This window comes from Erigeron canadensis, chromosome 7 (genome assembly GCF_010389155.1).
Source record: "Erigeron canadensis isolate Cc75 chromosome 7, C_canadensis_v1, whole genome shotgun sequence".
NCBI lineage: Eukaryota > Viridiplantae > Streptophyta > Magnoliopsida > Asterales > Asteraceae > Erigeron > Erigeron canadensis.
The window spans coordinates 33511396-33534511 of NC_057767.1; the positions used below are offsets into that span (position 1 = coordinate 33511396).

The 23116-nt window shown below is 31.9% G+C and overlaps 1 protein-coding gene across 1 annotated transcript; it reads left to right on the forward strand.

Moving 5' to 3' along the window:
• The first annotated feature begins 18402 nt into the window (after positions 1-18402).
• LOC122606896 (auxin-responsive protein IAA13-like) lies at positions 18403-21949 on the forward strand. The gene is made up of 4 exons (XM_043779783.1): positions 18403-19086; positions 20111-20400; positions 20988-21102; positions 21528-21949. The coding sequence occupies exons 1-4, from the start codon at positions 18638-18640 to the stop codon at positions 21628-21630; spliced, it is 957 nt and encodes a 318-aa protein (XP_043635718.1). The 5' UTR covers positions 18403-18637; the 3' UTR covers positions 21631-21949.
• The last annotated feature ends 1167 nt before the right edge of the window (positions 21950-23116 follow it).

Below are 23116 nucleotides of genomic sequence, written 5' to 3' on the forward strand. Positions count from 1 at the left end.
TATCTATATGGACTATATTTAGCTCATGATATACTTACCACCTGCAGTAACAATATTTGTTAGCATCTGAATGAAGTTCAGATAATGGATATCCACAAATTAGACTTAATGAAGTTTTGTACTTTTGTTATATTGTTTTCTTTATGACCAGACCATTAAATTTGTTACAGCACTATATTCTTAGGCATACCATCTTTGTTATATTGTTTTTATATTATTAGGCCCATTTTAATCTTCTGTATCACTTCAAGTGTTACAAAATAATTGTCCATATTTATATTTACACAAATGTCCCTTTTTTAAAAAGTAGTATCTTAACTTTATTGTATTATTATTGTTGATTGATTGTTGATACAATATTAATAAAACCTGGTTTCTAATAATATGTGAATAAACAATAAATATTATGTTTATTGTAAAATATAAGTAATAATTATGCATTTCTTAATGTTTATGTTTATATTTGTGCACTTATTTATAGTAGAGTATTACGAGTACTTTTTTTCAATAGATTAATAATGCCATGTGGTGTGAGTGGGGTGATATAAGTTGGGTGCTCAAGTAGAAACATAGAATGATACAAAAAAGAGTATGGTTTTTAGCCATTAGAGGAGGAATATCTCTTGGTAATAATCGAGTAAGATTTTCTGGGGTTTTTGTCTTCTTCATAGGCCCACATTTGAAATTTTAGCTTTTTGACCATCACAACCCATTAAAACTACAATTTGGTCTGTTTTTCTAATACTCATGTGATCTGGTTTCAATGTTTAATGTCATCAAGGAAGTTAATCATGTGGTGTTGGTTTAATTTTATGCAAGTTGAACGGTCAAAAACTGGACCAAGAAGACAAGAACCAAGAACGTGACCTCGTGGTATCGGTCTGTGACCAAACTGGTCGGTCGTTGGGTTGGAGTCGGACCTTATGGGCTAGTTATTGTTTCCTTTATTCGAAAAAGTGCTCACAAGATTTAAGAAAACACATGAAACAAATCTGTTAGAGTATGTATCCGACTCGTTTTGCGAGACAACTAGTTCCTGAGCGACAACCCACTTTTTTGTTTTTACATAGCCTGGGGTCGTCGAAGGTGAATTTGCGCTGCCACAAGAGGATTTATATATGTATATGGGGTGAGATAATTTGAGACCACTTCTTATTTTAGGACCAACTAGGACCATTGATTTTTGTACACCATCATGATCTACTACGATATACAAGACTTTTTTGTAAAAACACTAAGACTTTCCGGCGATGGATCCATAGAAAAATCATGTGTAAGTTACTTACACATGTGTAAGTGTGTAAGTTAATTTACACATGATTTTTCTATGGGCCCGTCGCTTGAAAGTCTTAGTGTTTTTACAAAAAAGTCTTGTATATCATATTAGATCATGATGGTGGTGTGTAACTTACGAAAATCAATGGTCCTTTTTTGGACTTTTTTTAGTTGGTCTCAAATTATCTTTCCCATATATATATATATATATATATATATAGTATTGCTCCTGATTGCAATTTTACGAATGCATCAAAATTTTACAAAACAGGTTGGTTTCAACGACTTAACTAGTTTGGACCGAGTTTTGCAAATCGCAGGGTTAGTGGGCAGTGGTAACCCAAAACTAGGTGAAGTTCACCATGGGAATTCGAGGCATTCGTACGTTGTTAATTTGTTATAGTTAGTTTTTCGCACAATATATGTCATACGTATATGTTCACTTGGCTATATCAATTAAGTGTATAACTTACATGAACTCTAGAAACCGTAAGTACTTAGCTGACTGAAAGTAGGGAATATGAAAGATGAACGACAAAAGAAATACAAAGTAATGAAATAATCATGTTTTTTTTAACATCAAATTAGATAGCATTTGAGACAGGACAGTGACATATAACTGGACATAATGTGGAACTTGAACCACGTATGCCTTGAATAAAACCCAACCCCCCCCCCCCCCCCCCCCCCCCCGCCCCCGCCCCAACCCAACAAAAAATAAATAAATAAATAATCCACTCTTGCAATTCTACAAATGTATGAAATCTAACCAAATAGCTTAATAATCCTCCTAATATATTAAGAAGGTGACATGTGATATCCACTAATTCTTTTTCCTAATCTTACTCCCTGATTTTTCCACATGTCATCATCTCATAGTTAGAAAAATTATTAAACTATTTCGTTAAGAGGATTAATCATTTCTATTATACGAGTAGTTTTATACATAAAATAGAAAACGGAAAACAAGCTATGCCATTATTTTATTTTATTTTTTTTATAGTAAACTAAACCGTTAAAAACTAGAGTATATTCAACATATGAAATAAAAAAATAAAAAAAGTTATTTGACACTTTGCATGGATGTGATGCACTAAATCCAATGTAGATAAGAAAGTTGATATTGCAAATCTCATCTCAAAATGTTATATCCATTGTGAAACTAATCAGTGAAACACCAGAACACAGTTACTAGAAGTCTAGATAGAAAAAAGGGTAAGTAAAAGAACTTTAATTAGGCACAATTTCCTTTTGTGTGAGATGAAAAAAAAATGATAAGTCGTTCTCGGCGGCGGACTCTTTGCCCCTCTCAACCGGACATCAACCTAAGCCATCAGTATCACCGCCCACTATTTCAATGCCCCTAATTGACCGTTAATGATGTGTGACATGTTACATGTCTCTCGTGTTTATCTCATAAAAATCGCACTCCATTTTTATTTATTTATACTAGCATGGTACCCGCGCGATGCGTCGGTAGTCGCGGGGCGATGGTGTGATAGTTGGGCGACGGTTGGTGATGGAGCGACGTTGAGTTGTATATATAATTGATGTAATGGTTAATGGACATATTTTAAAACATAAAGGATTAATAGTGTAATTTAATCATTAATGTTAAGGAGGTAGTGTATGTGAAAGTATTTTAAGGGGTGTCAAGTGAAATATACCAAAAATAAAAAAGGCTATTCTTTTTATAATATAGTATAGATATAGATGTACAATCAAGAACCTAAAAGAATTTGAAAAAAAAAAAGAGCATGAGCAAAATATAAAAAGAAAGTCATACTTTACATCTAAGGAAACAAAACAAAATATAAAAAATACAAAAGGAAAAAGGAAAAAAAAAATTAAGCAAAAACCATAACCTCGATATCACAATTGGATACCATCGACTCACTTCGTATGAGCTTTATGATGTCGGTACAATACTTTCATTATAATCTTCACATGATCTAGGCACCCCGAATGATCGAACTTGGGCCTTAGAATTTCACATGTGAGCCTGAGATTCATTAGTAACGGATACCTTATTTGTTTTTTGTGTCAAACAATGACTAAACTTGGGACCTTAAAGTTACCAAATACTTCCTTTATCATTAATATTTATTCAAAATATGAAGTTTTTTCTTAAACATGAATATTTTGTTAACATGGTTTTTTCTAATAATATGTTTGGCCCATCTTGTTTTCCTTGTTTTTTCTAAACAAATTGGAAACTTATTAATTTAATCAATCGATAATAAGTCAATAAAAGGCCATGACAATATATTTGATTTAAACATAGCATTTTTTTACACAAAATTGTTAACAAGACATGACACGGCCTGTTTTTAACAGATTTTATGTTTTAACGGGTCAGTACTGGATCTATTAAGATATTAAGATTCGTACCTTAACATATCCAGACTTGTAAGGACCTATTAAGGTTATAAATATAAAAGAAAAATACTAAGAATTGATATTATCATTTGATATATGATTTGTATTAGTTAAGAAATCTATGAATTTTTGTAATACTCATTATTATTGTTATGTTAGTTGAGATTTGTAAGAACTTTGTATCGTTAAGGCTTATTTTAAGTACTATTTAAGACTTCTATGAAATAGATGTTAATAGGTTTCTTAAAGGTCTTAACCGACGCAACTGTTAATTTTAGTGTCGTGTTCGTATTTGAAAAAATGACACGATTAGTTATAGGTTATGTTCGTGTTTAACCTTAACATGTTCGTGTCTTAACATGTTTCATATGACCTGTTATGTCATGCCCTAATTTGATTGACTTTTAGAATAGATTTTAAATAAAGAGAGATAATCTTAAAGTATTACAAAATAATAATATTGACTAAAGAGTTTATGGTCCAAGTCAAAGACAATGAAGGCTAGATTAACTGGCTTGAGTCATCCCTGGTTTTACGTTAGGTCATGGGTTCGACTCTTTAGAGTGACATGGATTGGAAGTTTTTCCCTTGAATCACTTGTAACGGCTTATGACATATATCTTATAGTGTAAAGTACGTTCATGGCTTCACCATTATACGGTGAGGTGTCCATTGATGTCCAGAGGCGGCTTTACTATATACATAGGTTAGGCATGGGCCTAAGACCCCAAAATACAAAGGCCCCCATTTTTATATTTTGAGCTTAATGTTTTAGACTTTAGACTTTTTTTGTTATATGTTATTACTATAGAAGGGTAACAATAATGCGTAAGAAACAAATAGGCAAATAAACTTTATTGCATCATGACTGGCCTTTAAAAAAAAGACACCATACAAATGAGGTTACAACCATCAAGGAAAAAAGCGAAAACAAAAAACCTAACTATTAAGAAATCGAAAAATCCAATAGCTGATTTTCACTCTGAGTTCCAACGAGTTAGTGATTAAATCTTAATTATATGAAAGACTTTCTCCTAAAAATAGTGAATAATATTGCTTCTTTGCGTTCTTTTCACATAGCAGCATTGTATATAAGATGAATTACTTTTCTTTTTTTTTTGCCTTTTTTGTTTGCTTTAATTTGTATGTTAATCAAGTAGGCCCCCAATATTAATCTTGTTTAAGGTCCCTAAAAAGCTTAAGCCGATACTGCTGATGTCGAATACCGACTGACTGTTTAAAAAAAAATAGACGAAAAAACTTTCAGGGAGTTAACTAAATATTGCTCTATATTGCTCTCGGGATTATGGTTAAGCAGATATAAAATGTTATACATGAGGGCTATAAATTACAATTATGGATCTACTTTTTTGTACGACATTCTTATGCGAAATTACTAGGGTCTAGGGATACGAATATCAAAATCCAAATAAAACTCGCCGTTTTTTTTTTTTTTTTTTTGTTGCCGTTGGTTAGAAAGGATTTAATTCTTTATTCCACTGATGAGCTTAACAAAATATTAAGTTTGAATTAATAAAAACTATGGACTAGGCTATATATATAACTCGTTACTGGGGTTTGATATTTAAAGGGTGTTTAGTAGAAAAGAATTATAAGAAATGAAAATGTAAAAGCAAATAAAAATGGTGAGAAAGAAAATAAGTATTTAGAAAGACAATGAATAATATCGTTGGTACAAACAGATAATTAATATAAGAGAAAATAATTAAAATTAACATAAATAATATCATCAAAACAAAAAAAAATATTTTTTTCTTACATTCTCACTCATTCTATACGATTTGAATTATAGAGAATGGTGAGAGAATGTAAATCATTCTCACTTCTTAATTTTCGATTCCATTCTCTGATACAACAAATTAAATAAAATCTTTCTCATTCATTTTATTCCCTTTTTATTCCGTTGTACCAAATTGCTTTGATGATACTAAGAGCATTAGTAGTGGTTCACATCACCACACCAGGTGGTGTGACATATCATCACCAAATCAGCACCACATAAAACTACTCAACAACCACACCACATCCGTAACAATAAATCCCACCACACCATATATCTTCAATATTAAAGAAATATATAACAATATTAAAAAACATAAACAATTGAACTATTGAAGAAATTGAGTGAAGGCCACCACCACCCCATGTTTTCTCGCCGTCCACCGCTCCACTTTGGAATTTCCACACCGCATCCACACGAGAGTTGTAATGGGACGACCCTAGATGGTCAAGGTCGTTCCCTTCCACGCCGACAACCTCTTAACCATTACAAACCCTCTTAGGGGGTGTTTGGTTCATGGAATTCATAAGAATTGGAATCTAAATTCCATTCACTTGTTTGGTTCATCAATGAATGGAATTGTAATTGAAAAAATTCCATCAAATTCCCTAAAACAAGGAATTCACAATTCATTCACAAATTAGATGGAATGTTTAGACATTTCAAGGAATTCATCCATCTTTACCAAAATACCATTTCACAACAATACCAAATAAAAAAAAATCTCTTTTTTGGATTCTGATTTGAAATGTCTAAGATCTAAACCCTAATCACCATCTACCACCACGGTTGTTGCTTATGAAACCCATCGGAGTTACTTTTGATTTCTGACTATAGCCCAATCTTCTTGAGCCTTGTAATCAGCGGACATTCGTTTTTCAGCCGCCACCAAACATCCGAACTAATGACCGACTACCTTCCCACCACCGTTGTTTAGGATTTCCGGCCGTCGCTGTTTATGATTCCCGGCGACACCATTCAAACTCCATCGGTTTTTTTGTAATAAACTATAGTATGCTTGCTATTCATCATTGTTAGATTGGTAAAAGAGATTTTGTTGGATAGAAGATTAAAGAAATAGATGTTTGGAAAAAAATTTATCGAAGAAAGGAAAAAGGAAGAAGGAAGTTGCATGCATACATCAATTTATCTATACTAGTCTTTAATCGCGTCTGATGTGCGGGTATATTTAAATTATATGTTTTGTATATTTCATTTCAATATATTCTGGAATTTTATGATAATTAATATAATTTAATACACAATCAAAATATATATAAGAATAGACTTTACCCGAATTAAAATCATAATCATTTTTGAGTCGGTTTTACTTTTCATAATTTATAGTTTTTTTTAACGAAAAAAAGGATTAGAATATTTTGATATTAGATAATTAAAAAATTTGAAAAAAAAAACATATATTAAAAGAATGAACACCAAGTGTGTTGATTTTGAGTGAGTCAAGTATTGCCGCATAGTGATGTTCGTTTTTATTTCTGCTTTTAAATTTATAAATTGTTGTACAAGTAATTTTCCTAAATCACACGAACACTTACGAACAGATAACCTGATTAGTGTAGTATATACCGACTACGGTTTTCCATCCTAGCATATTAGTCTTAGTGTATGATCATAGACAACCATCAGAATTAAACTAATATATTTGGATAGAGAACCGATAACAATATGAATTACTAATAAACATGGATCTACGATAAACAGTAAAACACACTCCAACAGATTTTAACAAACATAGTAAAACAATAAACGTCTACATGATCACATTGATCCAAACAAGTATTCAGGCTACTAGCCTAACATTATTAAAGGAATAGCAAAGTCTGAAAAGATGAAAGACATTGTTCAACAAAAGAAAGTAAATAAGAAAGATAAGATCTAGACCAAGGATAAAGATCGAATGGCTTTAGAAGCTCCAAAACCTTCTTGAAATCTGCAAAGTTGATCTAGGGTTGATACTGGACGACTAGGACTGCTGAATCAGCTCTCTCTTAAGATTTTGAGGGTTAGTTCGATTTAAATATGTGTTTAAATCCGTTTCTGATCCAACTTTACATATAATGTTTAGGATCAACTTTAGATAATCTCAAACATATAATAAAACTTATTTGTAAAGGAATTTTAGTTTTTCTTACAAGGGTACGTGGTTAAAAGTTTATTATACGGTAAATATTTTTTCTGATAATAATATTTTGACTAAATATTCGTGATTTGTTTTTTTTTTTTTTTTTTTTCTACTTTTACGCCCATGTGTAAATTGTTGAAACGAATTTTAAAAGTCCACGTGGGAGGGTGAGTATCGAAGAAGTCGTAGACATAGAGCCCTGATTAGACTTTATTGGACCCCACATCTTGTCGGTTTGTCGTTTGGAGTCTTTGCCACCCGTCTCAATATTTCCTCTCCCATTTTTGCTTACCAAACGTTAGTTTCTAATTTCTTTTTTCCTCTTTAGTCTTTACCTTCTGAAAATGTCACAATCACCCCTATACTTATCCCTCCTACTGCAACGTTTGTTTTATTTTTAGAGTTAAATGCAAGAATGGTCCCCGTGGTTTATCACTTTTTGCAACAGCAGTCCCTTTCTTAATTTTTTAGCAACCGTGGTCCCTAATGATATGTTTTAGTTGCAATGATGGTCCCTCACTAATGGAACCGGTAGTTAGTGTCGTTAAGTTTCCCATGTGAGTAGCACATGAGAGGTATTAATGTTCTTCCTCCTACATAAACAGAGAGGTGTTCAAAAGTATCCGTATTTGAACCATGATCCGAAGATTCGATCCTATTTTCTATGAAAAGTTGGATACAATAAATTTTGGATTTAAATTCGGATAGTGCTTTTTGAAAAGTTTCAGATATTTTGGATATTTAAAAATATCTAGAATTTTTTTTTTTTGGTTAGATTTCAATATTTTTTAAAAAAAAATTCGAAAATATCAAAAGATATCGAAAAGTCCTAGTTTCAATATCTGAAAGTATCCAAAACGTTAGTCTCAATATCTAATAATGCGACAATATCTATGATATTTATTTATTTTTATAAAATTCATATACTTGAGATATTTTTTTTCTAGGATACTTATTGTTTTTCCTAAAATTCGGCTATCCGAATTACGGATATTCAAAATTTCAGATAATGGATTTGAATATCCGAACACATATCCAAAGGTTTTGAATATCCGAAATATCTAAAACTTTCAAGATAAGATAGGCATAATATCTTTTTTGGATATCCGAAATTTGATTTAGAAATTTAGGATATCCAAAAGTCGAATATCCGACTTTTGGATATTCGAATATCCAAAGTTTTCAAAAATCTTTACCAAAATCTAAATCCAAATCCGAACCGAAATTTCAATATCCGACATTTCAAATAACATCGGATTAGATTTTTAAATAACGTGTTTGGGTACAAATACTTTTGAACACCCCTATGTTTGTGTATGTGGAATGACATTAATACCCCTCATTTGCTACTCACATGGGAAACTTAACGACATTAATTAATGATTCTGTTAGTGAGGGACCGCCGTTGCAACTGAAACATAATTTCAGGGACCATGGTTGTTAAAATATCAAGAGAGGGACTGCCGTTGCAAAAAGTGAAAAACCACAAGGACTATTTTTGTATTTAACTCTTATTTTTATGTTTTGAAACAAAATCTTTATCTTTATATATAATAAAGAATGATTGTTTTTTAAACTATTTTTAGAAATAATTATGATGTGTCATGTCTATAAATTTTTTCAAAATGTTTTTATTTTATTTATGATGTCATATTTAGTTAATAATCTTTTTAAAATTATTATATTATATTATATAAATAAAAAAGAATTGTGATAACATAAGACTTTTAAAAATTATCTACTCTCATGCATCTTTTTAATTAATTATAACATCATCATATTAATTTTAAAATATCCTTCTTTTTATAAATATATCTCATTAATATAAATTTTTATTAAATATTCATACTATTATGTAAGTTTTTAATCACCTTAGTTGTTCGTTATAATAGGCAGATTACTATAGTGTCTTTTTGGATAGGTTTTACTTTTTTGTTTTTATCATCCGTATGTATTTCAACATGTGTCCACAGCTGCACATGTTCTGTTTCCCTTTAGTTTCTATCTACATAATAACTTATCATAATCATTCAATTTATTTAACGTTGTTATTATACATTTTAACATGATAATGTATTTTAAAACTACGCGGATATAATTCAGTTAATTTGTAAAGCGTTTATAAGTTAATACGGGTTGAACACGGGGTGATTAAAATAAAACAAAATTTTGTTACATTGTTATCTATAAAAACATTCTTTCAAATTACCATCAATAAAGATAAACTCTTATTTATTGTACAAAAACATAAACGATGTGCCAAAAATTACCATTGATTTCTAATAATAATAACTTTGATAATAACAGAAACGATGGTGTCAGTGTGATATCGGCAACGGATGGTGATAGTGTGGTGGCGTCAAATGGTATAGGTAATTAATGTAAATGTGTTTGGTTATTAAAAGAGATAGTAGAGATCTCTTTCAATATAAGATACTAATAATGTAATTTAATATTAAGAGTTAATGATGATTTAGTTTATTAAGGATGGTTTGGTCAATTCGCGTATCTCATTTTTCTTAACTTTTAACATGAAGACTATAATTTAGATATAGTTATATAGATAAAATAAAACAAAATTTTGTTACATTATCATTTTCTAAAACACATATTTTCAAATAAGTTGGTGGCCTATTGGTAAGTCTTAGACTTTGGGAAAAATCCATCACGGTTCGAATCTCACTTTCTACATTGTAGGAGTGGATTATTAAAGGGGTTTTCGAGAGTTTTGGGTTTCATCCTAAACGTGTGTGGTTCTAGCTATGCATACTGCCCAATTGAATGTCACCGTGAGGTCTCAAATGCTAACTATTAATGACTAACTTGTCGTTCATAAAAAAAAGTTAAAACAAACTCTTGTTTATTGTACAAAACTAAAAACGATGTGTCAAAATTACCAATTGATTTCTAATAAAGTAATTTTGGTGAGTTATTGTCATTTTTGTACAAATAAAGGAGAGTTGATTTATATAAGATCGTTTCTATAAATGATATCATGACCAAATCTCATTTTTATTTTACGTATTTATCCCATAAACTTTGTTATTAAGCCACTTTATTATGCATATTTAATAAACTAAACAGATATATGTACAAAATGACAGCCATGGTGGTAGCTAGGGCGGTATGATGGTGACGACATTGATTGGTAATGTTGGTATTGATGGTGGTGTACTCATTCCTGCAACCTTCTTCCCCAAACACACATACCACATGCGTACGTACACGCACACATACGTCATAAATTTTAAGAAAGTTACATTCAATAAATAGAAATGATCAATCCTCTTAAAAAATAATTTAAAAATTCTCCTGATATTATAAGCATTTAACATATATAATTCACTTGTTATATTTCTTTACCCCTCCCCCTTTGAATTTTGCATGTGACATAACCTTGAGTAAAATGATTTTTAGTCTAACTTTTTGAAATGATTAACCATTTCCGCTCATCAAGTAAGGTTACTTTATAGTTTGATTTTAGGTTTTCCCGATTCAATAAGTTTAGATTCCTTATGCTAATAAAACTTGAATAAAAATAATTATAACAATAGATGTATATGTGAAATAGATCATGTGCTGTCTGTATCTATCACCTAGTATCTATCACCTATAAAAATAAAAAAAATAACAAATTCAATTCAAATAAATACTCATTTTATAATAACATATATAGTCACGATATGGTACCCGCAATGCAACGACGGTGGCGGCAACGGGTGGTGGTGGTGGTGGTAACGATGTAGTATTAATCTAAAAGTAATTAATGTAAATGACAGTGTAGTTATTTTATGGTGAGGAGATGTATGTTAGGTAAATAATTTTAGTATGGGTATTATATGGATATTAGGTAGAAATATTTAAATTACTGAATAAAGGATAAAGATAGTTTGAATAAATATGGTTGAAAAATATTTTAGGGATATTTTAGTTAGATTTAGTGTGTAAGTTATAAATATGTTAAAAATTAGAGATAGATATTTTAAAGATAGAAAATTGAAAAGATGGGTAATTTGTTTTATAGTAAACTGTAATCTCATAATTATTGTTATGTTATTCCTAGCTACTGGTTTAAATTCAAAAGCGAAATCAAACGAGGACCTTAAACCCGAACTTAGTAAACTATTTCACCACATATCGAAATTCAAAACTCTTAACCATATTGACAATTAATTTTGGTACAGAGTAAAAAAACTGATATTTACTTCTAAGAAAAGCAACATAATTAATAATCTTTTTAACGTAACTTGATTACATGACATATGCACCACGTTATTCATTCCTTAAATAACATCCTTTGGATTTACTAAGTGTCATGATCAAGTTGTAAGAATGATTTTTAAGCTTATTTTTTGAGAAAAGATATACGAGTATAACATTTTTCCGAGATGTATATCTGTCTGGTTAGTTATATATGAATGTATAGGTAATTTGTAATTTTTCTTACTCTTAAGTATAAATTTTTTTTGTGAATGGATAGTACATACTGATAACTAAGTTTATTGTTACATCAAATATTGATGGTACTAATGGATTGGACAAGATATATGTACATCGACAAAATAAGTAATGGACTTATAGACGTAACTTATGATGTAATATGATGTTTGCTCAAAAGCAAACGGAAGGGTGTTCGCCAAACTTACCAAATATTCAAGCATATGAGTTGTTGAAATGTTCTTTCCATGTTTAATTTCAAGAATGGCAATAGTTTATAAGACTTTGTATCTAAGTAGCATGGTATCCGCGCAATGCGACGGCGGTTGTGGCGGCAACGCTGTGGTGGTGGGGTCGTTGAATGGTGTAGATCGTTGAATGATGTAGATAATTGATGTAAAAAGTTAATGAAAATATTTGGGATAAATGACTGATATTGTAATTTAATCATTAGTGTTATTTTAGATAATTCCTCCATAACTTTTAAAGAATTGATTGTTTTATTTATTAAATAGTATAAAAGTGTATATATATATATATATATTAGGTGTATAGGGGAATAAGATTAAAAAAATAAGGGTATTTTAGGTATAATAAAGTGCTGAAATTCCTAAAATATGAAAAGTCAATATATTTTATAAGGTTTCATAGATATTTTTCTATATATAACTAAGAGAAAATATGTTTTTTCCTATGTGACACTTTTCATTTCGTGCCAACTAGGTTTTTTGCTTAGGTGTCATCTTATGATAATTTTAATTTTTTTAGATATATTGACATTTATATTTATATTTTTTAATGCACACTTCATTTGCCACGTCATCATTTGCCTACGTAGACATTTGTTTTTTTTATAATCATATTTAAATAACAAATGAAAAAAGTCAAATACAAGATTAGAACTCATGACCTCTAACATTTGATATTATGCACAAACCACTTTATCTAACTTAATATTTGTTTATATTTTACAAACTACGATGGATATTTATCTCTACTCCCTAATAAAGCAAATCCCCCCTATTAAATATTTATGTCTTTGAAATAACTTATTTGTCCTTGGACTTTTTTCTTTTTTTTCTTTACGTAACTAACCAAAATCCCTAATAAAGCAGACTGTCTTCCATACTACTGCCGACGCATTGCGCGAGTACCATGCTCGTTTGGTAATATAACGGGTACTTTGCTGATGTGTTACATGTGTATAAAACATTTTTAAGTACACGTAAAAACATTTTACTTGCGAATTGTTCCTGGATTTGTATATCTTTTTAGTTTTTAGTTTTTTACGGGCCATGGTAGTCCTCCTGGATCGCCCGAATATCACAAGTGAATCAGAAAGTTTCCTTACTTTTATCTTTTAACCTCGATGAACCTACTGATAAAACTATACCGTGAATTTTTTGATACGACATTAAAAAAAAAAAACATCAGGAGAATTACATGTCATGACTTCACTTCAAGAAATTGTATATCTTGTATGCATGCGATGTTTATATCGATCATTCTCTGTTGTGTATCGATATATAACAAATATTTAAAATCCACAAAGCTCATTGTAGACACTCGAAATCAATTTTTCTTCAGACATTTGAAGCGTGTAGCCGAAGTATGTTTAATAAAGCGGGTTATCTATTATTATTATTATATATATATATAACTGAATAACTCTAAAGTTTCTTTAACTGGGAATTTGCCCAAAAAAAGTGAATTTTTAGATTCTTGTACTCCTTTATTTTTCTTTCTTTATCTATGCATTGGATTCTATCCTTCAAACCAAAACAATGTTTCAAAAAATAAATCCACTAGCAAAAAAAAGGATATAAACAGAGAAACTTTTGCTTTTAAAGAAAGCAACTTTCACAGAAACAAATACAAAATAAGCAAAGTCAGCTGCATTGTGTTTTTGTACTTTGTACTAAAACTCATATTTATTTCACAAAAATACTTGTACTTTTTATTAGAATAGAACAACCAAAAGAAATTCAGACAATAAAAGACACCCATAATTTAAGGGAGACAGTTTATAAGACTGAAAGGAGTGGTGCCAATTTTTGCCAACTCTCGCCCCAAGTCATCATAAGTCGCCCCCCACACCATCCCCCTGCCCGACTTGTGTTTTGCCCGACCTCCATAGCTCACCCCTTTGTGCTCAAAAGTCAGGTAAAGTCGCCCTGAACACCACCTCCCTCGCCGACTTCTCCTAAATCTACCCATTTAATTTTACCTTTTTTACATACAACACTCTCTTATCTCACATGTCACATGACACAAGTCGCATCACTCTCCAAAATCTACCCATTTCCACTTTTTTAAGGGACAACTCTTCTTACACCACATGACACATAGCGCAAGTCGCCTCTCCCTCCCTTTCTTACCACTCCTCTTAGTCTAAGATTATCATTATATAAGTTTTCCTGATTGCTCGTGTTATTTTGTTTATCGAGTTAGTTTTGCTAGTTTATTCTCACTAGATGTTACTTTTTCCCGGTTCTTGTTTTGGGATCGCATCAATTAGATTTATCCTATTGTATCTTGGCCTCTAGTATCATGCTAGTTGGTTGTGTTCTATTTAATATATATATATATATATATTTATCTTTTGCCGTTCAAAAAAAAAAGTTTATCATTATATAAATATGTCAAATATACGGGTTATTTATTACATATTTGAGATAATATTAAATTTTTTTATCAAAAAATATTTATTCATTTTTCAAAAAATAATAAAATATTTGTACGTGAGGGTTCCTCATCTAAGTTTAAAAGGGAGACAACCTTATAGAGTTAATAAAGAAAAAAAAAGAAACTGCTCATTGCCGCCTTCTCCGGGGGTTGAACCACAATACCTCGACGGTGTATAGGGGAGGTTAAGATCTAGGCAAACCTTACATCTATCAAGATAGAGGGGTTGCTTCAAGTTTCTACATAAATAATGGAAATAGACCTACGACCTTTGCATGGGATGAGGATCGAACCCATGACTTCTGTTTTCAGTTGCCAGAGTGTTTACCACTGACCCAAAAACATGGGAGAGAACCCTGAAAACCACTAGTTTTCCTTCCTTTTTCTCCTTTCTCGTGTGGTTTTTTAATTTTTGATTTTTTTTATTCTTTTATTTTCTTTTAACAAAAACTCATTCCAATTTATTTTATTTTTTTATAAATCATATGGGTTACATGTTTAAGCCATATGGGTTACATGTTGAAAACGTATAGATACGGTATGGGCGTTGCCCTTAACTGTTTTAAAGGGGTTGTCATATGATACATATGAGAATGATATGGATTTGATGGGCCGCGATTTAAAAGATGGTGACAGTTGGATACGGTACGAGCGTAACCATTAACTCTAAGGGCAAAAGATGGTTTTTTTAGTAGTTCTCACGGTTCTCACCATATATGTTGTTCTCACTTGATCTCTTCACAATGAAGAACAATAGGAATGTAGGATCATTTCGAATGAAAAATATTTCTAATTATTTTCTAGGAAAACGGGTTTAGAATACGTATCATATACCTATGTTATATACAACTTACATATGTGTAAGTCTCGTCGGAGATGGTCGCCGTCGCCGGAGGATCTTGGTGGTGGGCGGAGATGATCATGGTGGTGGTTGGCGGCGGTCGGAGATGAAAGAAGAAGAACGAAGTAAGTTAACTTACACATGTACTTTTTGTACTTTTTTTAATGTATGTATTATAAATAACCCACCCATATATATGTATATATATATATATATTTATATAGGTTTTAGGTAAAACAAAACAACTATTAAAGTAAAACAAATAAAACAATAGGTTTTTCTCGAGTGATAATCACCATGCATCATGAAAATCATCGTACATCAATTGCTTCATGAATTTTCGTGCATCAATTTAACCATGATCTAAGGGTCAAGATCTTGTCTTATTTGTTTTATCTTAATACTTGTTTTATAATACCTAACCCCTTTATATATGTGTGTGTATATATATATAGTGAAATGATCAAGTGAGATCAAGTGTTACTATTCACCGTTCAACACTGTGAATGATTCAATTTATATTAATAGATATATAATACGTATTCTAAATCCGTTTTTCTAGAAAATAATTAGAAATATTTTTCATTCGAAATGAAATATTCCTATTGTTCTTCATTGTGAAGGGATTAAGTGAGAACAACATATATGGTGAGAATCATGAGAAATACTAAAAAAACCATCTTTTGCCCTTAGAGTTAAGGGCTACGTCCGTACCGTATCAAATCGCCACCATCTCTTGGATTGTCGCTCATCAAATACATACCATTCTCATATGCGTTCGGTGATAACCCCTTTAGGACGGATGAGGGCAACGCCCGTACCGTGATAACCCCTTTACTCTTGTTTTTTTTTTTTTGAAACACACGTAAACCATACGATTTTTAAAATTTTTTTTTTTTGGAATAAGTTTTTGTTAAAGGAAAATAAAAAACAAAAAAAAGTTTCAAAAAATAAAAAATAAAAAACCACACCAAAAAAAAAAAAAAAAGGGAGGGAATTTAGTGGTTCTCATGGGTCTCCATATTTGTTATTCTCACGTTAACCCTAATCGTTCTTCATAAACCCTTTTTTTGGAAAGGTTTATAACAAAGTATCCAGCTTTTAATAATTTATATTGGTCTTAAATTTAAATATTTTTCCGCTAACACCTTACATCAATTATATTTACATTTGCACGACGCCACTACCACAACAATAACACGCCGGTCACCACCAACCTACTCCACAAGACCAATATCGATGTTAACTTATTAGGCCGATCCTTATAGCACTTCTGGAGTGCGTCCGGCGTGCGTCTGATGCGAGAGGGAAGAAGGAAGTTAATAGTACCGGCGGCGTCTGGTGCGTCCGGGCTGGTGACTTCCAAAGTTAGAAGCAAGAGGGGAGCGGTTTGTGGGGCCCGAAATAAAAAAAAAACATTTTTATTCTTATTTTTGAAAATCAAACGACTAATTTACTTTTTATGTTTTTTTTTTCATACCTCTATTTATTCTCAACTTCACACTACCATTTCAAATCACAACTTATTTCTTTCTACTCCTTTTATCTTCTATAAACCATTTCATAAACCATTTTTCATAAACCATTACATTCACAATGTCTAGAAGTGTGTAAACTTAATCAGAAGATCTTTGTTTGTCGAGGTGTTGGGTATTGAGGAGACCGGACCCTGTTACGGGTAGGGTGCGAAATGAATAATCCCGACGAATTCTTTTGGGACGACGTCAGTGAAATGTTCAACACGAAGACCTAGGTTACCTAAGGAAGAAGAGACAACAATGCGACCAACATGTTTAGGATATAGAAGCATCCACATATTCGTTGTTTCTGCAGGATGAGAGCAAAAGGATGAAGAAGGTGATCGACAATGTTTTTAAGGTTGGTCACACGTTGACCGACCAATGCACATGGGCCAAATCATATCACGACAACTGCGAAGAAGACAAATCAACGTGGGAAGTCAAATGTCCAGAACATGACAAACGGTGGCTCAATGAAAAGGCTTACCGTGGATTAGGAAAAAATGTCAATCAAAGATGATGACGATGAAGAGTAATCGTATCATTATTATGTATTTCATTTTTTTTCCAGTACTGTCTTTTTTATTATTGTATTATCTTTTATTTTTAAATAATGTAATGTGTTTTAATTATAATAAAATGTGTTTGTTTAGTTTTGTGAAAATAAAAATGAAATAATATAATAATGGATGAATATTGTAAGAAGTGGTGGTTATAGAGAGGGGTGTGTCTTAGGGCGTGTTTGGCTCACAGAATGTTTTTAGAAGGAATGAAATCTATTGAAGGAATTGGAATCTGATGGAATAGAATTTGACGGAATGTTTTTCATTTTTTTAAGATTTAAGTGAGATTTCATCAAATGAATGAATGTTGACATTCCAACGGAATGATATTCCTTCATCATTGAGTAACCAAACGCACTAAGGAATGAAATTAAATTCCAATTTCATCAAATTCCATCAGAATCTGCGAACCAAACGCGACCGTAGTGTGTCTAAAAAAAAAAAATTGATGAATAATGTTAAACGTGGATTAGAAGCGGTTACTTATAAGAAGAGTATTAAGCTCGTAACTTGGTAATAATATTTTTATAAGAATTTTTTCTCTTTATTTACTGGTGGGGACAAAGTGTTTAATACAAAAATGGAAACAGAAAAAATTTATGTTTGTGTGTGTATGTTTGTGTGGGGACAAAGTTAGGAGAAATCGATGATGAATTGTGAGACGCACAAAGCCGACATATGGGTCCCACTTTCCACCATCTTCCAGTCCATAATGTTTTCTTTTTCTCATTTATTTATTTTTGTTTTGCACCAAACTCAACTTCCCCTGTTTTCCTTTCATCCAAAGTTTTAGTCTTTCTTGTTAAAAATCCAAGCCTTTATGTTAAAAGTCCAATATTTTTGTTCAAGATTGAATATATCTTGATAAAAATTCACTATTTGTTTTTTTAAGTTCCAATCTTTTGTTAAAAACCCAATATCTGTGTCAAAGATTGAATATTTCTTGATTAAAAATCCAATCTTTGTGTTAAAGATTGAAACTTTATTGTAAAAATGGAAGTAACACTTGGTTTGATAGGCCAAGTTGATGGTGGTGGTGGTGGTGATGGAGGAGTGTCATCTGATGGGTCAACAACAGCAAGGTCAACAATCTTGAATGGGTCAAAAGAAAATGATAATAATAATAGTAGTATGGTTATGATGAACATGATGATGTCTAATGAAGTAACTTCATCTGAAAATGAGAATTTAGATGGTCTTGAATTGGGACTTGGGTTAAGTATTGGTGGTGGTGGTGGTTTGAAGTCAAAGATGGAGGCTGGAGGAAATGGTTGGAGTCAATATGCAAGAATATTGACTGCGAAAGATTTCCAGAATTGTTTGGTTACAAAACAAAATTCTTCATCTTCATCTTCTTCAGTTAATATCCCAAATTCAGCTTCAAATACTTCTGGTACTAAAAGAATTGCCACTGATTCTGTTTCTCCTCCTACTGGTACTAGGTATGCATCCTTTCCTCTTTTTTTTTTTTTCATATTATTTTTTTGATTTTGCGAAGGATTATAGTTAACAATTAGAGACAAGTATTGTACATGACTGTTGTCTGTTGATCATTTTTAGGGAAGTTATTTATATGTTACCAACACTTTTATGCATGTTAGAAATATGGTTAGCAAAATCCTATTTTTGTGTGTGTAAGGTTTAGATAGAATCCACAAATCCCCCTTTCTAGTTTCTTGCATAATTGTGTTTCTTTTTTTTGTTGTTGTTGGAAACTTTAAGGGATTTTGTGGGTAATTTATGATTTTGTGGATGTTGGATTCTTGAGCTTAATTGTGTGCATATATGGAGGTCATTTGTTGACTTGTGAAAAAGATTTGATGTGAAAAAATTTACCACATTCTTAGATCATACCATTTTATCTTTGTGAATAAAGATTAAAAATAAATACAGTATGCATTTTTGTGTTCTTTTTCCTTGTTCTCTTTTGTTGTGAGTATCTGTTAAGATTATCAAACCACTTTTTGTTTAAGGGGTGTTTTGATGAGTATTGGGTTGTAAGAAAATTGATTATTGACACAAGTGGGAAAATACTATCTCCGGGTTCTTTCTTTGGTGATCATGGTGTCTGGCCTTTGGCTGTCTAGTTCTCAAGGTTCGTGTTCACTGAACACAAACTGGAGCCGGGTTAAGCTCACACAAAAGGAGACTACCATGGCCAGACAAGGCTTCTTAGTGTGTGTCTGATTACGCATATTTGATTTACGATGTAGAATTAGCAAGTCTATAATCACTTTCAAAACTCGAATCCAAATACCCCAATAAAGTGTGTGAATCCTTTAAAGTTAATTCTTTTGCTTTATGATGTAGAATTAGCAAGTCATTAATGGCGCCTGCTACGACCTTCTTGACCTTTATAATTAATAGCAACTGATTTCAGACTATATGATTAATAGCAACTGAGTTCAGGTTTTATCACTAGACTCTGGTGAAGCTGATATCTTTTTTGAATTTGTGTAATTGAAGTGTTGTGGGATGGCCTCCTGTAAGTAAAGCTCACAGGATGCCTAGCTTGGCTAACCAGATCAAGTCACCAACTGAAAACCTTATCTCAACAACTGGACAAAACAAAAGCAAGAATGGAACTGTTGGAACCAAGGATTATTCTAATGAAAAAAAGTTGATTTCCAACACGAAGTATCGGTCAGTAAAAGTCAACATTGATGGAAGTTTGATCGGAAGGAAGGTTGACCTCAATGCTCACACCTCTTATGAGATGTTGGCTCAAACCTTAGAGGAAATGTTCTTGGGAAGAAGTAAGTTAGTTTTGCCGTATTAGTTTTTCATTTCACAAGCTTCATATATTTTGTAGCTCGACTTTTTGATCTCAGTTTGGTTCCGAAACTGTGTAATTTTTGCAAACAATGGGTAACACTAAAAATGATATTTTCATGACCTACTCAGAAAACGACACTTGACCTACAAGGCAAAAACAAAAGTGGATGGTTACCCAGATTAAACTGCAAATGAGGCTAAGATCATATGTTGGTACCCGGGTATCTTTCTTTGTGGATAACTACATATTACACTCCAGAATAGTAGTGTATCCAGGGAAATCTATGAATGAGGGTGAAAGCTACACGTTGATCATATATGTATTTGGACATAACATATGATTTTATGCTATAATATATTTTATAAACATCTCTCTGAAGTCTGAAGTATAGGAAAGTGAAGAGGGGGCCATGCGCATGTTATACTTTTCTAGCTCTTTCGTTTAAAATCTCTAAACTCCTTCATTAACCTCCCCTATTGATAAATAGGATTACCAGGATTATTCGGAACTTTTGTTTCTTGATTTGTTTAGATAACTGATGCAAGTGATTATCGTTCATATGTTTAGGGTCAAGCACAGAAGCAGCAAGACCTTCAAGATTGTTGGATGGAACGTGTGAATTTGTCCTCACTTATGAAGATAAAGATGGAGATTGTATGCTTGTTGGAGATGTTCCTTGGCAGTATGATTTCTAACTTCCACTTTTGAAAAAAAATTGCGACTCGATTTCTCCTAGAGATAAAATTTTCGACCCATTTAATAAGAATGGGTCGATTGGAGTTATATGTATGTTATCTTTGATAGGTAAAACAAGTGAAAAAAATATATAAAGCTTAAATGGGTCAAACGGGCCGAAAGAGAACAATTTTTTTAACGCATAAATGATTTCTGAAATAATACCTAGTAACAATGCTTGACTCCCTAATTGCTTATAAGAAAAAGTATAATAACCTATAACTGTGCATAGATAGAGTTTCGGGTCTATCCAACCCATTTCGGCTCATACCTAAATCGCCCAATTTAACCCATCTCATAACCTGCCCGACAACGTATTATGCCACATCTGATCTATTTAAACAAAGTTAATCTCTACTTATCTGTTTTCAGGATGTTTATTAGCACCGTCAAGAGGCTTAGGATCATGAAAAACTCCGAGTCTAATGAGATTAGCACCGAGTTTTCAAGAACACAAAACCAGACACAGATTTGACCGATGCCTTCTAGTGATATACATATAAACTTCGTTTTTTTGGTTGGATGAACTCGAGTCAAGTTCTTCTTGGTTAAGGGGCAAAAAGAGAGTAACAGTTTGATCAATGCGTTTGGGTTTGTGGGTGGTTTAAATCTTACATTTTGTGGTGTCTCGGGTGAGAGCCTTTTTTTTCATCTGGAAGCTTTGTATAAGCATCTATAGTTCTTGAAGCATATAAGTAATTAGTAAGCATACACAATGCACACATCACCAATAGTATGAGTTCTATGATATTGTAATTATGGAATTTACTATGAATGAAGTAGGGTTTTGATTATGGTGTGCTCGCTATCGAGATGCAAGATATGTATGGTCTCTTGAATATTGGTATTATTGTTAATTTAAGCCTTTCACAATCCTGCAAGACCATCCAAGTAAACACGTTGTGCAGAGTTTTTAAAACTCTTCGAACTCTAAAATTGAATTTTCTGATTTCGACTCTATAGTCTACATCTTTAAAAATAGGTTCTAAGTATCAGTCATAACAAGTTAGGTTCTGTAACTTTTTATGTAGGCAAAGACCGAACAGTTTGGTTGGTCGACCCATGACCAGTGTATTTTAATTCTGCAAATAATATTAGAAATGACAGGTTCCACAGAACGATTTAGGATGTTGTAAGCGTTGTGCTAACTTGTGTCTCAAGAAGGCTTTATTTTCCTTGCTACGAAACCCCCGTGTTCTTCCATTCATCTATCTATCTAAAAGTATAAAGATGTTGGAGATTTTAGCCTTTTTTGGAAATAGATATTAGTAAGACTTCCCCTCTTTTGGACTCGAGAAATAAGAGTAAAGCATGTGAAGAACACTGTGGTCGAAATAATAATCCTTTCAATCAATTTAGTGCTTAGATATTACACAAATTTGACCATAGGCTATGGTCCATAGCGAAAGAGCAGAGTTGCAAAATAACAAACATTCTACAGTAATAATATGAATCAATTTATCATTGCATATAACAGTAAAATACACCCATAAGCTCATAGGTTTTTGTGTAAAAACTTCAATGTCGATTATGGCTTTCACTTCAAAGTTCATATGTTGTCATGTAACAAAAACTTGTTTTGTTTATATAGATAGATACAAGTAATTTTCCGTTGTACTAACAAGTAACAACACATGATCTAAAAACTATTTTTTTTTTCTTCCAATTTTTTACGGAATATAAATTTGTGTATTTTTTTAAAGTTTGATCCAAATTAGTGAACATCTTCAACTCAAAGTCTAGATTTGGCCAATTTGAGCAACCACATTAACCAATTACAGTAAATTAAACATTTTTATCTCATTCAGTTTTAACTTTTAACCTCGATGGCTCGATCAGTTTTATAACCCTAACTTTTAATCTAAATTCACTTGAATAAACAACCATAAAAAACCACACACCACGACTAAACCGACGTGTACCCACTCACACTGATGTGAACACCGAGCCTTCAACGTATT

Excerpts from the sequence above, each read along its gene's own strand:
- LOC122606896 (XM_043779783.1), top strand. The coding sequence starts at position 18,638 with ATGGAAGTAACACTTGGTTTGATAGGCCAAGTTGATGGTGGTGGTGGT. Across the intron at positions 20,401-20,987 it reads GGAAATGTTCTTGGGAAGAA|GGTCAAGCACAGAAGCAGCA; the intron begins GTAAGTTAGTTT and ends TCATATGTTTAG. Across the intron at positions 21,103-21,527 it reads GTTGGAGATGTTCCTTGGCA|GATGTTTATTAGCACCGTCA; the intron begins GTATGATTTCTA and ends ATCTGTTTTCAG.